This window comes from Garra rufa, chromosome 8, assembly GCF_049309525.1.
Source record: "Garra rufa chromosome 8, GarRuf1.0, whole genome shotgun sequence".
Classification (NCBI taxonomy): domain Eukaryota; kingdom Metazoa; phylum Chordata; class Actinopteri; order Cypriniformes; family Cyprinidae; genus Garra; species Garra rufa.
Genome location: NC_133368.1, coordinates 19,738,118 through 19,756,902, shown reverse-complemented (window position 1 = coordinate 19,756,902; position 18,785 = coordinate 19,738,118). Strand labels below are relative to the sequence as shown.

Sequence of the window (18,785 nt, the reverse complement as noted above, 5' to 3'; positions counted from 1 at the left end):
GTTATAATTTATTGTCTTGTGAACTAAATCTGCTGTAAATGTGAGTTGTTCGAAATGGTATTAAATCCTTAAATAAGGATATGTCAACATTGTGTATTGCTATCTGTACAAGGTAGGCTACTTTAGTATTGAAAAAAAATCTCTCTGTCAGACAATGCAACGACATGATGAACCTATAATGTTTTCAATTCAGAAACACAGTTGTTTGGCATAATGTAATGTCCAATGGTTGTATTAGGGAAAGAGCTTTTTTATATAAGAGACTCTGCAGATAATATACAGTATTAAGAATATGTATCAGAGATCTCTGGCTTGAAAAAAAGTTCACACTTGGTGTTAGCTCACCTCATACAAAACCACACAGAAGAGGAATAAGCAGATATAGAGGATTTTGTAGACTGCTACTTTGTCTGAGAAACTGACAAAGAAGAACATGAAGCAGCAGCAGAAGATCCAGTACTTCACCAAAATGCCTTTAACTAATGTTCCCAACATAATCATCATTTGAGAGGTATGACTGACGTCACCTGTAATATAAACATACAGATTTATACATTAAATGACTTTTTTGCAGTTGAGATAAGGTGTTATATTTTCAAACAAACAAAGGACATACATAAGACTATTCTCAACCGCTTTTTTTCCTATTTCAAATACACGCGTGTATTCAAAATACTTAACTTCAATACTTAACTTCAAAATACTTAACTGATCTGATTTGATTTATTCAACTCTGAGGCACAAAATATATATATATTTTTTTTATTTCAGAGTAATACTAAAAACTAATAAATAACGTTTTAGCAAATAGCACCTGTGCGAATATGGAAACATTTGGATTTGTGCAGAATGAGAAACGTAGGCTTTAGTTTCACTTCTAAATTCCTTAGTTTTGGCCTGTTTATATTGAGCCTAAATACTGTCAACTTTATAGGATTTGTTGTGGACAGAAAGGAACGAAAATAGCTTAGTTGTGTTTATAATGTGTGTAAACATTTTGCTTTATTTACCGGTATTTTAGTTTTAGTGCCACTTTTTAAAAAATATCTCAAAGATTTTGAGAATGAAGTCTAAATATTTTGAGAATTAAGTAAAAATGACAAGAATAAAGTCAAAATGTTTAGACAAAAAATTTCAAGAGAAGTCAAAACGTTTCAAGAATAAAGTCAAAAATTTGCGAATAAAGTCGAAGTGTTTCAAGAATGTTGAGTGGAGTGTTAGAAGACCAAGGTGGAGCCGGAACAAAGGAGGACCTGACAGAGCCAGAGGGACGAGGTGTAGCCAGAGGAATGGAGTCCCAAAGTGGTGGATGGTCGATGACTGACCAAGGTGGAGCCAGAGGGATGAGGAAGCCCGGTGGAGCTGATGGACTGACCGGCCATGGCGGAATGGAAGGAGCTAGGAGCTGTTGGGTCAACGGGCCGACAAGGCAGATCGATCACAAACATCCTCCATGGCCGAAACAGGCCTAATAATGACTAAACAAGACCAGAAACATAACCAAATATGGGCACACAGAAACTAAATCAGAACAGAAGACAGGAAAATGGCAAACAAAAAGAAAACACAAGTCCATAACTGTGACAGAGAATAAAGCAAATACAGTAAAAATTACAAGAATTAATTTGTAGCAATTATGAGATTAAAGTTCTAATATTTTGAGAGTATATTCTAGCCTTTTGCACATACAAATGGCCACGAGATATTACAAAGTCTCAGCTTTCGTAATCTGTCAGTTTTATAGTGAAATAAAAACAATATGTCTGTATATGCCTGTAATATGCTGTATTCCTCTCAGTTTGAGCGGCATGTGAATCAGCCATCTTTCCGATTACAATGAGACATTCATGTAATTAAATTAGGCTATACTGTTTTTTTTTTTTTTTTCATTCCTTCTGATGTTCCTTCATGTTTATATTGTGTTAAAAGCTTGAAATAAAGAGGAAAAACATTCAAATTTGCATTCCATAATAAAACTGCAACAAGGCACAAAATTATTGTGATTACTGGGTGGCTGGCCAACTATAAATAATAAATGGAAGATGTTCCAATGATTTACTGCATTATACCGTGAATAAAACAAGCCATGTCTTAAAATGAGCTGAAATTTTGCAGAGCTGATTTTGACATGGTAAAAGGGTGTTTTTTTTTTTACACTACTATTGAGAATTTTTAACCAAAGTATTTTACAGACTTTTCATTAAAACCCTAAAGAATCATATGAACTTTTGGAAAATGGCCATCCGATGACCCCTTTAAATACATGTGAGGAATGAAAGATTGGACACCACAGACATTTTTGCAAAGTAGGCGACACATTGTTTGTATTTGGCTATAAAAACGACAGATTTTGAAAGCTGAGGCTTTGTTTTATATTAAAAGTACCAAAAGCACAAAGCTATTATTGGATGGCTAGCACACTACAAATAGGAATGCAATACTACTGAATGCAATTGAAGATGTGAAATATTATTTTCAAGCATACTGTCCCTGTGAGTATGACACACGGTATGATTTCTGCTAATAATCCCACATATATTCAAATAAATTCTGGTGGCCTGGCAATTTCTCCGGGTGGTCCCAATATGGACCATGTGCATGCACAGGCTGTAGCCTATTCTCAAAATATTATAACTGGTAACACTTTATTTTAAGGACCAACTCTCACTTTTAATTAGTTGCATATTAAAATGCCTATTACTAGCATATTGGCTGTTTATTAGTACTTATAAAGCACATATTAATGCCTTATTCTGCATGATAATATTTTCTGATCTCTTACCCCCATAGCTAAACTTAACAACAAATTTACTAACTATTAATAAGCAGTAAATAAGAAGTGTGTTCAGGAAAAACTCTAAATAGTGAATAAGTGTTCCCTATTTTAAAGTGTTACCTTATAACTTAAATTGCTACAATTTAATTCTCACATTTCAACTTTATTCTCAAAACATTTAGACTTTATTCTTGTAATTTCGACTTTATTCTCATAATATTTTGACTTTATTCTCATAATTTCGACTTTATTATCTAGTTTTTTATTTACTTTTTTTTTAATTGTGGCACTAAAACACTGTCGTAGCTACCAGAAGACTCTCTTTGTTTTTGTTTTTTTCTTTTTGAGTAAGGACATCTCATTAAAAATAATGCATTTTTTTTAATGAAGAATGAACATGTTACAATGCAAAAACACAATCAAGCCTTCGAAAATAGACCACCCATAAAATTATGATAATCTGGGGAACTGCAAAGCATGAAAAGCCTTAGGGATGAGTCCAGCCTAGAAGCCATAGAAGGACCGGTCTGGAAAGTATGTTGCCTTCCATTTTTGTAAGAAGCAATAAGTGGTTAGTACGTAAACATTTTAAACATATGTTGTAACAAATTACAAACTAAAAATTATTATTTTTTTCTATATATCATGCACAAGTTTAATTAAACTATTTTAAATCAAAATTATATGCATACATGACTGTACTTTGACTTCCGTTAAATCATCTGCTGTCTGCATATCCTCTTCATTTTTTTCTTTCAGGTGTTGTCTAAGTAAAATCCAGAAACTAAATGCGTAAGAAACCTGCAAAGAATTAATTAGATAGTAAAACACATGGCAAAGTTACACAATTGTTACAATTTCAATAACACTTTAGAATGCTGGTCTGTCATTAACAAATAACTACACAGGAAAAAATAAGTACACAATTAACATTCTAGTGACTACTTTTAGCTACAGCTCAAAATTTTGATGAACAAATTAGCAAGTAATAGCACTTAGCTGAATGAGGTCATTTCTTATTAGCTATTCAGTAACTACTATTTTTCATATCTTCCAGAGGACTACTAAGAACTACTAGATACTAGGGATGCTCATATTGACTGTTTAACCGTTAACCGACAGTAAGAATTTTAACCGATTATTACGATCAGTTAAACGGTTTCAATTTATTTATTTTATTTTTTTACGTTTGCTGCATGGTGAAAGAAAAAATAATGTTTATTCATGGGCACATGTCGACACATGCAGTGCGGCTGTTCAGACATATTTTGCTGAGTAAACACCTCCTTTACCTTCTCTTAGTTTGCGTAACTGATGTAGTAGCCTATATGCAACATGATGGCTGTTACAAACGGGACGACTGAGAGTGGGGACCCAAATGCAAGGCTTTATTTAAACAGATCGTGGTCGAACAGTCAGGGTCGAAAACACCAGCAAACAGCATCAAAGATAATCCAAGAGCGTAATCCAATAAACAGGCGTGGGTCAAAATCCAGGAGACCAAACAAAGTAACAAAGAAACAAACAATGAAACAAAACAATGAACAAGGCTAAACTATGACTGAGACTGAAACTGAAACTGAAACTAGAAAACAAGACAGGAATAAACTAGGAACTAGGAAACCGGGAACAAGGGAAAACGCTTGGTAAAGTCGCTAGGAGCAAATCAATACTTCGCAGTGTGTGTGTGTGTGATGAGCTGACCTTTATGGCTGATAAACAGGAAGTTACCATAGAGGCAGCAGAGGGAGCAGCAACAGTCAGTGTGGGTAAGAGCTCCCTCTGCTGGCCTGGTGTGACATAGCCCCTCCCCAAGGAGCGGCTTCCAGACGCTCCAACAGAAACAACAGGAAGAAACAGTCCAGGGGAGCGGTGGGGGGGGCCAGGAGACTGAGGCAGAACTGGTTGTGCAAAGGCCCTCCAGAGCATAGCAGGAGATTCGGGAGCCCTCCAGGGCGGAGCTGGAGGCGGAGCAGCCCTCCGGGGCGGAGCAAGAGGCTTAGCGGCCCTCCGGGGCAGAGTAGGAGGCGCAGGAACCCTCCAGGGCGGAGCAGGAGGCGGAGCAGCCCTCCGGGGCAGAGCAGGAGGCGTAGAAGCCCTCCAGGGCGGAGCTGGGGGCGGAGCGGCCCTCCGGGGCGGAGCAGGAGGCGCAGGAACCCTCCAGGGTGGAGCAGGAGGCGGAGCAGGAGGCGGAGCAGGAGACTTAGCGACCCTCTGGGGCAGAGCAGGAGGCGTAGAAGACCTCCAGGGCGGAGCAAGAGGCTTAGGAGCCCTCCAGGGCGGAGCAGGAGGTGCAGGAACCCTCCAGGGTGGAACAGGCGGCGGAGCGGCCCTCCGGGGCGGAGCAGGAGGCGCAGAAGCCCTCCAGGGCGGAGCAAGAGGCTTAGCGGCCCTCCGGGGCAGAGTAGGAGGCGCAGGAACCCTCCAGGGCGGAGCAGGAGGCGGAGCAGCCCTCCGGGGCAGAGCAGGAGGCGTAGAAGCCCTCCAGGGCGGAGCTGGGGGCGGAGCGGCCCTCCGGGGCGGAGCAGGAGGCGCAGGAACCCTCCAGGGTGGAGCAGGAGGCGGAGCAGGAGGCGGAGCAGGAGACTTAGCGACCCTCTGGGGCAGAGCAGGAGGCGTAGAAGACCTCCAGGGCGGAGCAAGAGGCTTAGGAGCCCTCCAGGGCGGAGCAGGAGGTGCAGGAACCCTCCAGGGTGGAACAGGCGGCGGAGCGGCCCTCCGGGGCAGAGCAGGAGGCGCAGAAGCCCTCCAGGGCGGAACAGGCGGCCGCGTCATGGGCTGGGATCTGGGGAGAGCAGAGACAGAGGAGGCAGACAGAGCAAGAAGAGAAGCAGAGAGTTCATGGAAGAACGCGGCCTCCATAGCCGTGACTAGACAGACAAGAACGGCTTTCGTGGCCGTTACTGGGTAGAAAGAGACTTCTGGAACGGCCTCAAGAGCCGAGACAGAGATGACAGGGAGCCTAGGCGGTGCGTGAAGCCTTGGCGGAGCGGGCAGAGCGTGAGGCCTTGGCGGAGCGGGCAGAGCGTGAGGCCTTGGCGGAGCGTGAGGCCTTGGCGGAGCGGGCAGAGTGTGAGGCCTTGGCGGAGCGGGCAGAGCGTGAAGCCTTGGCGGAGCGGGCAGAGCGTGAAGCCTTGGCGGAGTGGGCAGAGCGTAAAGTTCCGCTATGCACGCCACCTCCGAAAGAGGTATAGGCGCAGCGGAAATGCATGCAGATGAAGCCTCCAGAGCAAACTTGTGGACAGACTCATGGGCAGAAGAGGCCACTGGGGCGCAGTGTACAGCCCACACACTCAAAATGGCGATTGCCATAACAGGTAATGCAGTTGGCAGAGGAATGCCCTCCGGGACAGTGGGCATGAGGCTTGGGAGCGTTGGCTCTGCGTGACTTGGGGGCGTTGGCTCTGCATGGCTGGGGAGCGTTGGCTCTGCATGACTTGGGAGCGTTGGCTCTGCATGGCTTGGGAGCGTTGGCTCTGAACTCTCGGGGGAGACGTGACTTGGCCTTGGAGGATCAGCTGTGACTTGACCTGACTCAAGAAGAGCTGCTTGGTTTGACTCAGCAGGAATAGCAGCTGTGACGTGGCTTGACTTGGCAGAAACAACAGCTGGGGTGGATTCGAGAGAAGCAGACAAGACGCTAGCTGGCTGTGGTCTTATTGACATGACGTGAGCGGGCTCTGGCTTGGCAGACGTGACATTGGCAGTAGCTGGCTTGGCTGTCATAGCATTAGCAGTCACTGGTTTGGCTGGCGTGGTGTTGGCAGATGCTGGCTTGACTGACGTGGCTTTGGCGGATGCTGGCTTGGCTGACATGGAGTTAGCAGATGCTGGTTTGGCCGTCGTAGCATTAGCAGTCGCTGGCTTGGCTGGCGTGGTGTTAGCAGATGCTGGCTTGACTGACGTGGCCTTAGCGGATGCTAGCCTGGCTGACGTGGCTTTGGCGGAAGCTGGCTTGGCTGACGTGGAATTAGCAGGCGCTGGCTGTAAGAGACTGACTGTTCGTACTGACAGCAGTGGTGGGTCCTCCAAACTGGATATTAGTCTCTGATAGGCCATGGAAGGGTTAGGGTCTGATGCAGTAGCCACCATGTTGACGACAGACTCAGGTATCTGGGGTGGCAGCCATCTTAGCAGCAAGCTCTGGCGTAGCGGCCATCTTTGCAGCAGGATCTGGCGTGGCGGCCATCTTTGCAGCAGGCTCTGGCGTGGCGGCCATCTTTGCAGCAGGCTCTGACGTGGCGGCCATCTTGCGAGAGGACTTGGGCGTGGCAGCCATCTTGGGCAGGCAGTGGTTGTGGAGAGACTTGGGCGTGGCGGTAGCCATCTTGAGTGCAGACTCTGGGGTGGCGGCAGCCATTTTGTGAGCAGGCTCAGGAAAGGCGGCCATCTTGTGAGCAGGGTCCGGAAGAGCGGCCATCTTGCGAACAGGATCTGGAAGGGCGGCCATTTTGGGTGCAGACTCAGGAAAGGCGGCCATCTTATGAACGGGCTCAGGAGGGACAGCCATCTGGTGAACAGGCTTGGGGATGGCGGCCATCTTGTGAACGGGCCTTGAGGCGGCGGCCATCTTGCGAGAGAACTTGGGCGTAGTAGTCCTCTTGTGAGCTGGGTCCAATAGGGTGGCCATCTTGAACGCAGACTCAGGAAGAATAGTCATCCTGTGAGCAGGTTCTGGAAAGGCAGCCATCTTGTGAACAGGTTCTGGAAAGGCAGCCATCTTGTGAACAGGCTTTGAGCTAGCAGACATCTTGTGCTGGGGTTCTAGACTGGTAGACATCTTGTGCTGTGGCTTGGAGCCTGCATACATCTTGTGCTGAGGCTCTGGGCTAGCAGACATCTTGTGCTGAGGCTCTGGGCTAGCAGACATCTTGTACTGAGGCTCTTCTAGAACTCCCACAGTGAGCGGAGAGCCACATAACAATAAAGCATAGTTCATAAAGTCCTCCACAGAACATTTAAATTCCCCTCCAGGCAACTGCGATTTAGTGGGTTCGTTGAGTCCAAAGCGGAATAAGTCCTTCAGCCACACTTCATCATAAAATGATACTTGAAGGGCAAACTTACAAAACTGGAGAACATATTCCTCAATGGGGCGATCTTCTTGACGAAGGAGCAGAAGTTGTTCGACTGGGTCCATGTTGTGATGCTGGTGGTGAATAAAGCCGCTGGATCCGGGTGTGGCGAAGTATTCTGTTACAAACGAGACGACTGAGAGACGACCCAAATGCAAGGCTTTATTTAAACAGATCGTGGTCGAACAGTCAGGGTCGAAAACACCAGCAAACAGCATCAAAGATAATCCAAGAGCGTAATCCATTAAACAGGCGTGGGTCAAAATCCAGGAGACCAAACAAAGTAACAAAGAAACAATGAAACAAAACAATGAACAAGGCTAAACTATGACTGAGACTGAAACTGAAACTGAAACTAGAAAACAAGACAGGAATAAACTAGGAACTAGGAAACCGGGAACAAGGGAAAACGCTTGGTAAAGTCGCTAGGAGCAAATCAATACTTCGCAGTGTGTGTGTGATGAGCTGGCCTTTATGGCTGATAAACAGGAAGTTACCATAGAGGCAGCAGAGGGAGCAGCAACAGTCAGTGTGGGTAAGAGCTCCCTCTGCTGGCCTGGTGTGACAATGGCAATGGCGATATTGGGTTATCAGAGAGTGAATCCGTGAATAAATGTATTCAAATTCTGAATTAATTATAGTCTAAAAAGTGCGTGCTCCCCTTACAATCACTGGAAAGCTGTCACTCATACATTACTGTAATTCATCGCAATCTCACAAAGTTAATAAAAAGTAATAAAATAACCTTTACACTGTACAATTAATCTCTTATTTACATGATGTCTACACTTCCTTTGTTTTAATGAGAGAGTTCGCGGAGGTGTAGAAATCAACAGAAACCAGCACTTTGAGTGGTGAGTGGATTGTAACATCGTGTGTTCTTCAAAGCGCATAGAAGGCTTCAGTGTTTTAGTTGTGTCATCTTAATTAGGTAGTTATTTAATTTATACATATTTAGTCTAGGCCTATTTATATATATATATATATATATATATATATATATATATATATATATATATATATATAAATATAAATTCATTCTGATTTTCTCTGTTCACAGCTGATGTGTGATAATTTGAGTATATATGAATGCAGTTTTTGTTGTTGCTCTGTATGCTGCTGTTTGCACGTTAAAATAAAACATTTGCTTGTATTTTTTATGTATCATCACAGATACTCGTGCATTCTATTTTTATTTTAAACGAATTTATTATTCTAATTTGATCAGTTAACGGTTAATGTTCGGATAACGAGCAACGGTTGTCAGTCAGGAAAATTAACTGAAATGAGCATCCCTACTAGATACAAGTCAAAAAAAGATAAATACACTATGAATAATACAGTATCTTTATAAAAATGAGAATTACTATAATGTTTTGATAATGATGCAATACTTAAAATAACAGCTGAATTGTTAATTTTACAGCATTTTGCATTACATTGTAAAAAATAATATATATATATATATATACTATTTCAAAGAGCACTATGACAAAGAGCATATTTTTGTTTCATTTGTTTGACTGGGTTCTACTTTCAGGACTAAAAATCCAAATGATGTTTTGGGTCATATGCAGGGTTCACAAATTTTCAAACAGCACTGTATACATATCAGCCAGTGAGTTAATTAATAGGGGTTAAATAAGTTGTGGTGGGGACAGTCTGAAAAATCTGCACAATTGCGGATGAATAAAATTCAAGACTATGCAATTTTTGGAACATATTACCATGCCATTGTATTTTTAAACACTGACTGCTTTGTCACATTGTTGTGTTTTTTGTAACCATAAATCAGCCTGTCGATCATCCTATCACAGTTAACACCCCCATACTGTACACTCCATATTGAATTTAATGTATGCCAATTAACATTTCTGCCTATTCAAATGTTTGTAACATACAAATTATATTTTGCTTGCTAAAATGAATATTTGTGAGGCTATTTCACAACAGATTTCTCTATCTGGAACAGCAGTGGTGTAATCATACAAATCAAAGGGTAATAAACATAGTTAATTATGCATCTCTATGCTAAGAACTCTTCACTAAGCTGCACCACAATATTTAGCTTTACATACCTTTGCAGCAAGGTGCACACAGGGCACTGGATAACCATAGACATCAAAGTCAATCAAGACCTGCTTTGGTAAAGTAGGGAAAATGTGGTTGAGATGGAGTTGACTGATGAATGTAACCACTAGCAGTAATGTCCCATAGACAGCAAGGAATGGAGCGCTTAGCATGGCGAACCGCCGCCGATCCTTCAACATCCAGATTGCACATGACCACACCAGTAACACTAATGTAAGCCATGAGTTATAGCTGATGCTCCATACCTGCACGCATGCAAAGAAAAAGCATATTAGCGGCATGAATGTAAGGACATAATGTGGATAGTGCATAAAAAGTGTTATAAAAGTAAGCCTAAAAAACGTTACAATTCTTATGCACGCAGACAAAGAAATGTTTAAATAAATGAATACTATTTAGATAAATTTCAGAAGATAAATATTTGTTTCAATGTTTCTATGTTTCAATCACAAAGCAACATACATTAGGGCCGCAAACACTGCATTACCATTGTGATGATGAGAGCAAATAAATAGCTCTGTTTCATTATAAACTGCCCAAGCTGGTTTAAAGCACTGGGTCCTGTTGCATCAGTAGAAGATAGAGAAGCCACGTCATTCAATATTCCATTCCCTCCACCACAGTTTTCCTTCTTCACAGTATCTTCTGTGCATGTATTCAACACACAAGCACACAGAGAGATTCTTAAATGTGAGCAAAACAAATACAATAAACATATATGAACAATAAATGAGGGATGTAAATCAGTTATGTCCTGGGGAGTCCCACCATGTCATAATTACCATAATTACAACGTTCTATATGTTGCCCATGTCCTCAGAATTTTGTCTTTCTATGGTAATACTATTAACACCAAACCATTCACATGCTCATAGAAATTTTAATTACAACTAGCAAGCAGGGAAGGTTCTGAGAGCTACGACCTTAACCTTGTGACTGCTACACCACCTGACTGCCACAGATTAATTGCGCTGTTTAGGCTTTGATAGTGCCATAGAAATGCATAATTGTGAGTCTGAGGATGTGTAGAAGTAGAATGTCATGGATAAAAAACACTAAATAAGGAACTAGTCACTTACAGGATAGTATAGACTTACTGTCCTCTAAAACTAACTCAACATACAGCCATTATTGTCAAAATAGCTGGCAACAAAAGTGAGTACACCCTAAGTGATAACAGCAGTATGTTGCATACAGAGGTTTTCCAAGATGGGTTCCATTCGGAACAGGCCTTGCAAGGGTCGATCAACGAAGTTGAGCGCTCGTTCTGTGCATCAGGTGCAGAACCTGGCTTCAAAAAACAGATGCATGAGTGCTGCCAGCATTGCTTTAATGGTTGCAGATGTAGAAGGTGAGGAGTGAAAGAGGATCCCAGCAACAACCTGTGCAGCTCTGGTCAATTTTGTGCCCTGGATGATTAAGGCAGTGCCAGATAACAATGGTGCTAACACAATATATTGACACTTTGGACAAGTTCACTTAGAGTATACTCACTTTTGTTGCCAGCTATTTTGACAATAATGGCTGTATGTTGAGTAATTTTCAGGGGACAATAAATCTATACTGCTATACAAGCTGCACATTGACTACTCTGAAATATATCCAAGTTTCATTTCTATACAATTCTCCGTTAACAAGATATACTAAAATGGTTACTGAGGTCTCACTTTTGTAAGATACTGTAGCATGCAACTTCAACATTTTTACTGTGTAAAACCCTCATTGCTTTCAACGGATTTTCTCACACTTGCCTCTGCACAAAAAAAATGAAAGGTTTTGAACTGCAGAAATTAGATTTGTGTTTACTAGTTCCACTGTCTTTTTAGAAACTGGGTTGCACTTGCTTTGTGCTGCAGATTTCTCAAATTGGGGATGCAGCTGTGAGACTGCCACTCTTATCTTATTTTCAATGTCCAGCTTTGATCTGTTTTTTATCTTGATTAAGGCAACTGCATAAAACCTTATATAGGTAGGATGTGGCAAAATAAGTATGGCCAGGGCTCTTCTGCCTAGCATTGGGTAGTCCTTTCCACTCCAATCCAAAATGCGGCTAATGTGTTAGACCTTAAACTTAAGCCTCATTGTTGAATCATAGGTGACATCAATTAACTGTTTCTCTTCTGCTGTGCTGAAGTCAGCAGCTGATGTTGCAATCTAGAATCCAGTTGTATTTTACAAGATTCTGCACTGGAAAACACCTCTAGGAATGTTTTTTCTATTTTCACATCTCCAGTTTTCATTTGATTGCTGTCATTTTATCTGCCTGCTTTGGAAGGTGTGTGTTGGTGCCCTGAATCTGTAGATTTAGTTCCCTATCAAAAGCTACACTCGATACTGCATTTCATTAACACTTATGGACACATTCTTTGTTCGACCGGTAGTGAAGCATGTGTGTCAAACACGCAAAGAAATGGCTTAAATAACCTTGGTCGGTGATGTCATTGAAATAGAATTGGAGTCCATTTGTTCATGAGTTTCTTTGAGGTCAGACCACATTATGTGTGTGTTGTGTGTTCAGCATGTGCTGTTGTTAAAAAATAGAAAGAAGTGTTTCTAAATGTTAAAATTGGAGAGATCATGCCTAGCGAGTCTGTCAAGAGACGCTTGCCACCATGTGCGCAACTCGTTCCTGACAATGACTTACATGATTTCTGTTTGGAGTGTCTGGGGGAACAACACGCAGTTTGTCCCCTTGAGGACATTGAGTGTGAGCACTGCGAATTATTGCCCATCGGAGTGCTCTGCTCCAGCCTTGCCTTCTTTCAGGAGGGGCGAGCCTCTGCATCCTTATTGTGATTGAGGGGCTCGCACGTCGAGCCGGCTGAGAGGCCCTTCAAGAATCGCACTCATCCAGAGAGAGCAAAAGGACTGGCAAAATCATTCTGGACCACTCACACCCAGCCTACTTCCTCTTTAAACTGTTTCCATCTGGCCAGTGCTACAGAGCACTGAGCACCAAAACAGCCAGACATAGGAAAAGCATCTTCCCTCAGGCCATATACCTCATTACCAGTTAAATGTTCCCTCCACTGTGCAATAAAAAATAAAATACCCACTATCCATACTTTTCATATTTTATAGATTAGTAGCACTCTCTTAAAATGAGTCCTCCTAATGTCAGTTTGTTACCTGTATAAAAGACACCTTTCTACGGAAGCAATAAATCAATCAGATTCCAAACTCTTCACCATGGCCAAGACCATGGACCATGGGACCAAGATTGTAGACCTACACAAGGCTGGAATGGGCTACAAGACTATTGATAAGCAGCTTGGTGAGAAGTTGACAACAGTTGGTGTGATTATTCGCAAATGGAAGAAACACAAAATAACTGTCAATCTCCCTCAGTCTGGGGCTCCATGTAAGAGCTCACCTCGTGGAGTTTCAATGATCATGAGAACGTTGTGGAATCAGCCTAGAATCTTGTCAATGATCTCAAGGCAGCCGGGACCATAGTCACCATGAAAACAATTGGTAACACACTACGTCGTGAAGGACTGAAATCCTGCAGTGCCCGCAATGTCCCCCTGATCAGGAAACCGCATGTACAGGCCCTGTCTGAAGTTTGCCAATGAACATCTGAATGATTCAGAGGAGAACTGGGTAAAAAGTGTTGTGGTCAGATGAGAACAAAATCAAGCTCTTTGGCATCAACTCAAATTGCTGTGATTGGAGGAGGAGGAATGCTGCCTATGACCCCAAGAACGCCATCCCCACTGTCAAACATGGAGGTGGAAACATTATGCTTTGGGGGTGTTTTTCTAGTAAGGGGAAAGGACAACTGAACCGCATCAAAGGGACGATGTATGGGCCATGTACCGTCAAATCATGGGTGAGAACCTCCTTCCCTCAGCCAGGGCATCGAAAATGGGGCGTGGATGGGTATTTCAGCATGACAATGACGCACAAAACATGACACCTTTGTTGTCATGGCTCAAGAAGTGGAGTGACCTCTGTCTCCAGACCTTAATCTCAATGAAAATCTGTGGAGGGAGCTGAAGGTTTGAGTTGCCAAACGTCAGTCTCGAAACCTTAATGACTTGAAGAGGATCTGCAAAGAGGAGTGGGATTGTATTTTACTTAGCCCTTTATTATGGTATAGGATACTATAACGGTATGATTTCTGCCTTATTCTCTGAAATGAAACCACATTAGATCACAAAAGGAAGTTATCTCAAAGACTCGACTGATGTTATGAAGTGAATCTGGAATATATGTCATAGAATTTAATAAAGAGTGCTAGAGGTAGATGGTCAAATAAGGATTTAAGACGTGTTTTAGCCGTTTCCTGAAGATGGCTAAGGACTTAGCTGCTCGGATTGAGCTGGGCAGGTCATTCCACCAGGAGGGAACAGTTCATGTAAAAGTCTGTGAAAGTAATTTTGTGCCTTTTTGGGATGGCAAAATAATGTGCACTCCGCAGACCGAAAGCTTCTAGAGGGTACATAAGTCTGATGTATTGAATTTAGGTTAAGGGGGTGCAGAGCCAGTGGTGGTTTTATAAGCAAACATTAATGCCTTGAATTCTATACAAGCAGCTATTGGTAGCCAGTGCAAATTAATGAAGAGAGGTGTGACGTGCGTTCTTTTCAGCTCATTAAAAATTTATCTTGCAGCCACATTCTGGATTAATTGTAAATGTTTGATAGAACTGGCTGGAAGACCTGCCAATAGGGCATTGCAATAGTCCAGCCTGGACAGAACAATAGCTTGAACAAGGAGTTCTGTAGCATGCTCTGAAAGAAAGGGCCTGATCTTTCTGATGTTAAATAAAGCACATCTGCAGGACTGTGCAGTTTTAGCAATGTGGTCTGAGTAAGTCAGCTGATCATCAATCACAACTCCAAGGTTTCTGGCTGTTTTTGAAGGAGTTACGGCTAATGTGCTTGACTGGATGTTAAAATTGTGATGAAACGATGGGTTAGAACCACAAGCTGTTCAGTCTTGGCTAGGTTGGGTTAAAAGGTGATGGTCCTCCATCCAGCAAGAAATGTCTGTTAGACAAGCTGAGATGCAAGCAGCTATTGTCGGATCATAATGATGGAATGAGAGGTACAGTTGAGTGTCATCAGCATAGCAGTGATATGAAAAGCCATGTTTCTGAATGACAGAACCTAGCGATGCCATGTAGACAGAGAAGAGAAGTGGTCCAGTGTATAGATACTGCGAGTTGGACACCTCACCTCTCCAAGATACCTTGAAGGACCTATCTGAGCCACTGGAGTGCGGTTCCTGAGATGCCAATAAGGTTGACAGGAGGATCTGGTGGTTAACCATGTCAAAAGCATTTGCACGTGTTTTAAAGCCTTGCCAGTTAAAATATTCATGCTTATAAAAGACCTAAGTTCAGTGCTTATGAACTGATTTATGTCACTGAAAATGTCAGGTTTCTGACAATGCAAGAGCCCACTGCTGTGTCCTCATTAAAGTTTGCCATTCAGTCAGGTACTGTGAGACTTCTTGAGGTAATTTGTCAAAAAAAATTTTTTTAAATATTTACTTATGTGGCAAGTAGCTGCATAATGAGCTAGGTAATTTTTTAGTGAGGTCTTATATAACCCTGAAGAGGTTTCTTTTTACACAACAATCTACTGTCTGTACACTGTACACTATCCTCATTTTTATAACTTCCCTAGTTTGGGAACCACTGGGCTCAAGAAGGTGGATTGGATTTTAGCTGTGCAATTACCATGGTAACTTTACCTACATAGCTACCCTGCTGAACTCAATCTAAACTGATTTTGTTGTGACAACTCTCAACCTACATTTAAACAGAGTTTGTTCAACTAGCTTCATGCAACTGTTGTTTTGTGTGTATATGACTTTGCAAACATAATGTAGACAAGAATAATGTAGACTTTCTACATTCAATTACCTTTTGACGTACAATAGGAGATATTCTGTGTGTACGGTGAAAATGCAAAGCAATTTGAGTAATCATCTTCCAGAATCAGGGAATTCAACCCAGAATCTTCATGGTCTTGCCATGTCCTCTTCCACACCAACATCATGGCCTAAAAATGGCAACAACACAGAATGCAAATTTTTACAAAATGGCAATGCAATCTATAAGAAAATAGCAAGACATCCTACCCTTTAATCATTACTTACATACTACCTCACTAATGCGTTTATAATTCATATAGCACTCATATAGTAACTGATCTAATTATATGTTTAATAATTTGGTCACTTTAGGTAACAGTTTAATTATAAAGTTAGGGCTGTCAATGTTTAAATATGAACTTTCTTAGATTTATTAAACATAAACATGTCAAACACATAGACCCTTTTTAATATAAAGAACAAAGCAGACATAGGGCCAGATTTACTAACAGCTTGCACCAACATAAACCTTGTTTGGGATTAAACAACTACTGTCAGGATTTACTAAAGCAAAGTGAAATATTAGCAATGAAAAGGCTTGGACACAGTAATGTTTGTGGCTGATTTTATTGCACATGCAATGAGGAGTGTCCCTTTTAAAAAATGTATTCCATGTAGAAGCATGCTTATTTATTTTATGCTTATTTATTTTTCATAAATGTGTTTGTTTAAAAATCTTTAAGTTATATTATAGTTAATGCAGTTTATTTTGTGAGTTGTCTCCCTTTATAGGTGTGAGTCAAAGGACATGGCTGTAAAACAGCTGTAAACAGTTCAGCGAAATCAGTAAAGTCAGAATGTGCTAAGAGAGCTTGCTGCTGTCTCCCACAGAAAAAAAAAATGTGTAAATGACTTTGGCAGGGGTCGACCTGACTGATAAGTGGGGCAAGCCTCTGTGAAAGACAGACATGGTGTCATAAGAGCTTCCGCAGATGGTCACACTCAAAATGATTCCCATAGTAAAACACCAAGCGAAGTTATCAGAACCAGGCTGAAGCCTTTCACTGTTTTTAAGACTGAAGGAAAAAGTGTGGGTTTCCATTAAAACCACTCCTCAGTAAAAGCCACATGACAGCCCGCCTGGAGTTTGCCAAAAGGCACTTGAAGGACTCAGACCAAGAGAAACAAAATTCTCTGGTCTGATGAAACAAAGATTGGATCAGGTCCAATAGGTACTGGACGTTTATTTATTTATTTTTATTGCTGAGGTACAAAGCACAAAAGTACAAAAATGCCAGCTTTATACATGTATATAATTAAATAAAAAAAATACAAAATAAATACAAAACCTTAAACAATATAAATTAAAAAGATGAAACAAATTGATAGTTTTAGAAGCCTTAAGATTTTTGGATGATGAAATACGGTTGAACCTCTTTTTAAAAAATAATAAATAAAGGATTTTGTTGAGTGAATTCGCAGCGGTGAATATGAAATTTTGCAAGTAGGTTAATGATGAAATATTCGTTAATTTTATCTTTTTTGATACTGGACGTAGTTAGGCGCGTGCACGGTGGTTTGTTTTGCCGACGTCATAGACACATGCGCATAGCGATCTCTGAATATAATACGAATGCGCTGGTTTAAAGGGACAATATTGTATTGTGATGATATTCTAACCTGTAAAGTACTATTAGTGATGAATATTAATAAGTAATAATTGATGAATAATAATTTACACAAATGTGATGCTTAAGTTGTGATGTGATGCTCTCTACACACATGCAAAATGTTACAATTTTAAAGTTTTAAATTGCATAACTTTAGAGCTTTTGAATTTAAATTTAATGGATTAAAAGCATAATATCTTTGTCAAGTATTATTTTCAGTGAGTGCATATACAACATATTTATTGTTGAGTGGAAGCAAAAATTTGTCATTTTGTGTCATTTTAAAAATATGTCTCTGTGTCATTTTAATCCTAAAGTTACAATACAATAAGGAATGTAAAGTACTTGAAATACCTACACTTTCAAGGGAAATGGAAAAATAATAACAGCACAAAAAAAATCTTGTCAAATGTCAAAAAAAAGTGTGCTTAATGATATATTTTGACTGGTAAGAGTTCCTTCTTTTTTCTACAGTGATCTACATTGATCAGCAAATTGAAGCAGAACCCAGTGTCAGCAGGGCATGTACATATATGGGGGGAAAAACAACATTAAACATTAGATTTAATATACAAACTGATCATAGCTGTCTATATTGAAATATCAGCAAAACAAACCACCGCGCATGCGCATAACGTCCAGTACGTATTGGACCTGATCCAGCTACGTCATCGCGCTACAGGCTGCAGCGAGGACTGAGGCCCCGTTTACACGAAGGGAAAACGCAGATATTTCCCTGCGGTTTGGCCTCTCATTTACACGAAAACCCCATTTTTATCACAGAAAACGATTATTTCTAAAAACTCCGGCCAAAGTGGATAAATTAGAAAACGCCGTTTTCACGTTGTAGTGTGGACTGTGAAAACGGAGGCTTTTGAAAATGATGACGCATATTTATAGTCATGTGACGCATATTGTACCAATAGATATCTATGTTTACACCAGTAATTGTGCCTGTGCTATTCACACTGACACTGCTGCTAAAGAGATTTACCTTGTACACTCTTCAAATTACAGTCCTAAAATGATGACGGAAAATTGCTTTTCAAACAAAAAACATGCAAAACATGACGACAACTGCTTTTCAGATCAAATATGAATGAGCGTGATATAGACGCGTCAGTGGATAATGAGATATTTCCGTAAATTATCCCGCCAGAAGAATTGCGTGAAAATTTATTACGTCTGTATAATTTTGGAGGCTTTACGCATGCGCAGTAAGGCGAATTTGATGTTTTCCTACGTTTCAGTGTGGATGAGAAACTTTTGGAAAACGCTTGGAAACGCTAGTGTGGACGGAGAGCGTTTTAAAATTAAAACTCCGTTTTCAAATGTATCCGGATTAAT

At 41.1% G+C, this 18,785-nt stretch overlaps 1 protein-coding gene across 1 annotated transcript in view; it reads right to left on the bottom strand.

Annotated features, from left to right (window-relative positions):
* LOC141340109 (piezo-type mechanosensitive ion channel component 2) overlaps positions 1-18,785 on the bottom strand; it is a 203,914-nt gene that overhangs the window by 130,254 nt on the left and 54,875 nt on the right. Inside the window, exons 10-14 of the mRNA XM_073845042.1 lie at positions 15,830-15,956; positions 10,430-10,584; positions 9,930-10,187; positions 3,469-3,577; positions 346-527 (exon numbers count right to left, since the gene is read on the bottom strand). Coding sequence (XP_073701143.1) covers positions 346-527; positions 3,469-3,577; positions 9,930-10,187; positions 10,430-10,584; positions 15,830-15,956 — 831 coding nt within the window. The remainder of the gene's footprint in view (positions 1-345; positions 528-3,468; positions 3,578-9,929; positions 10,188-10,429; positions 10,585-15,829; positions 15,957-18,785) is intronic.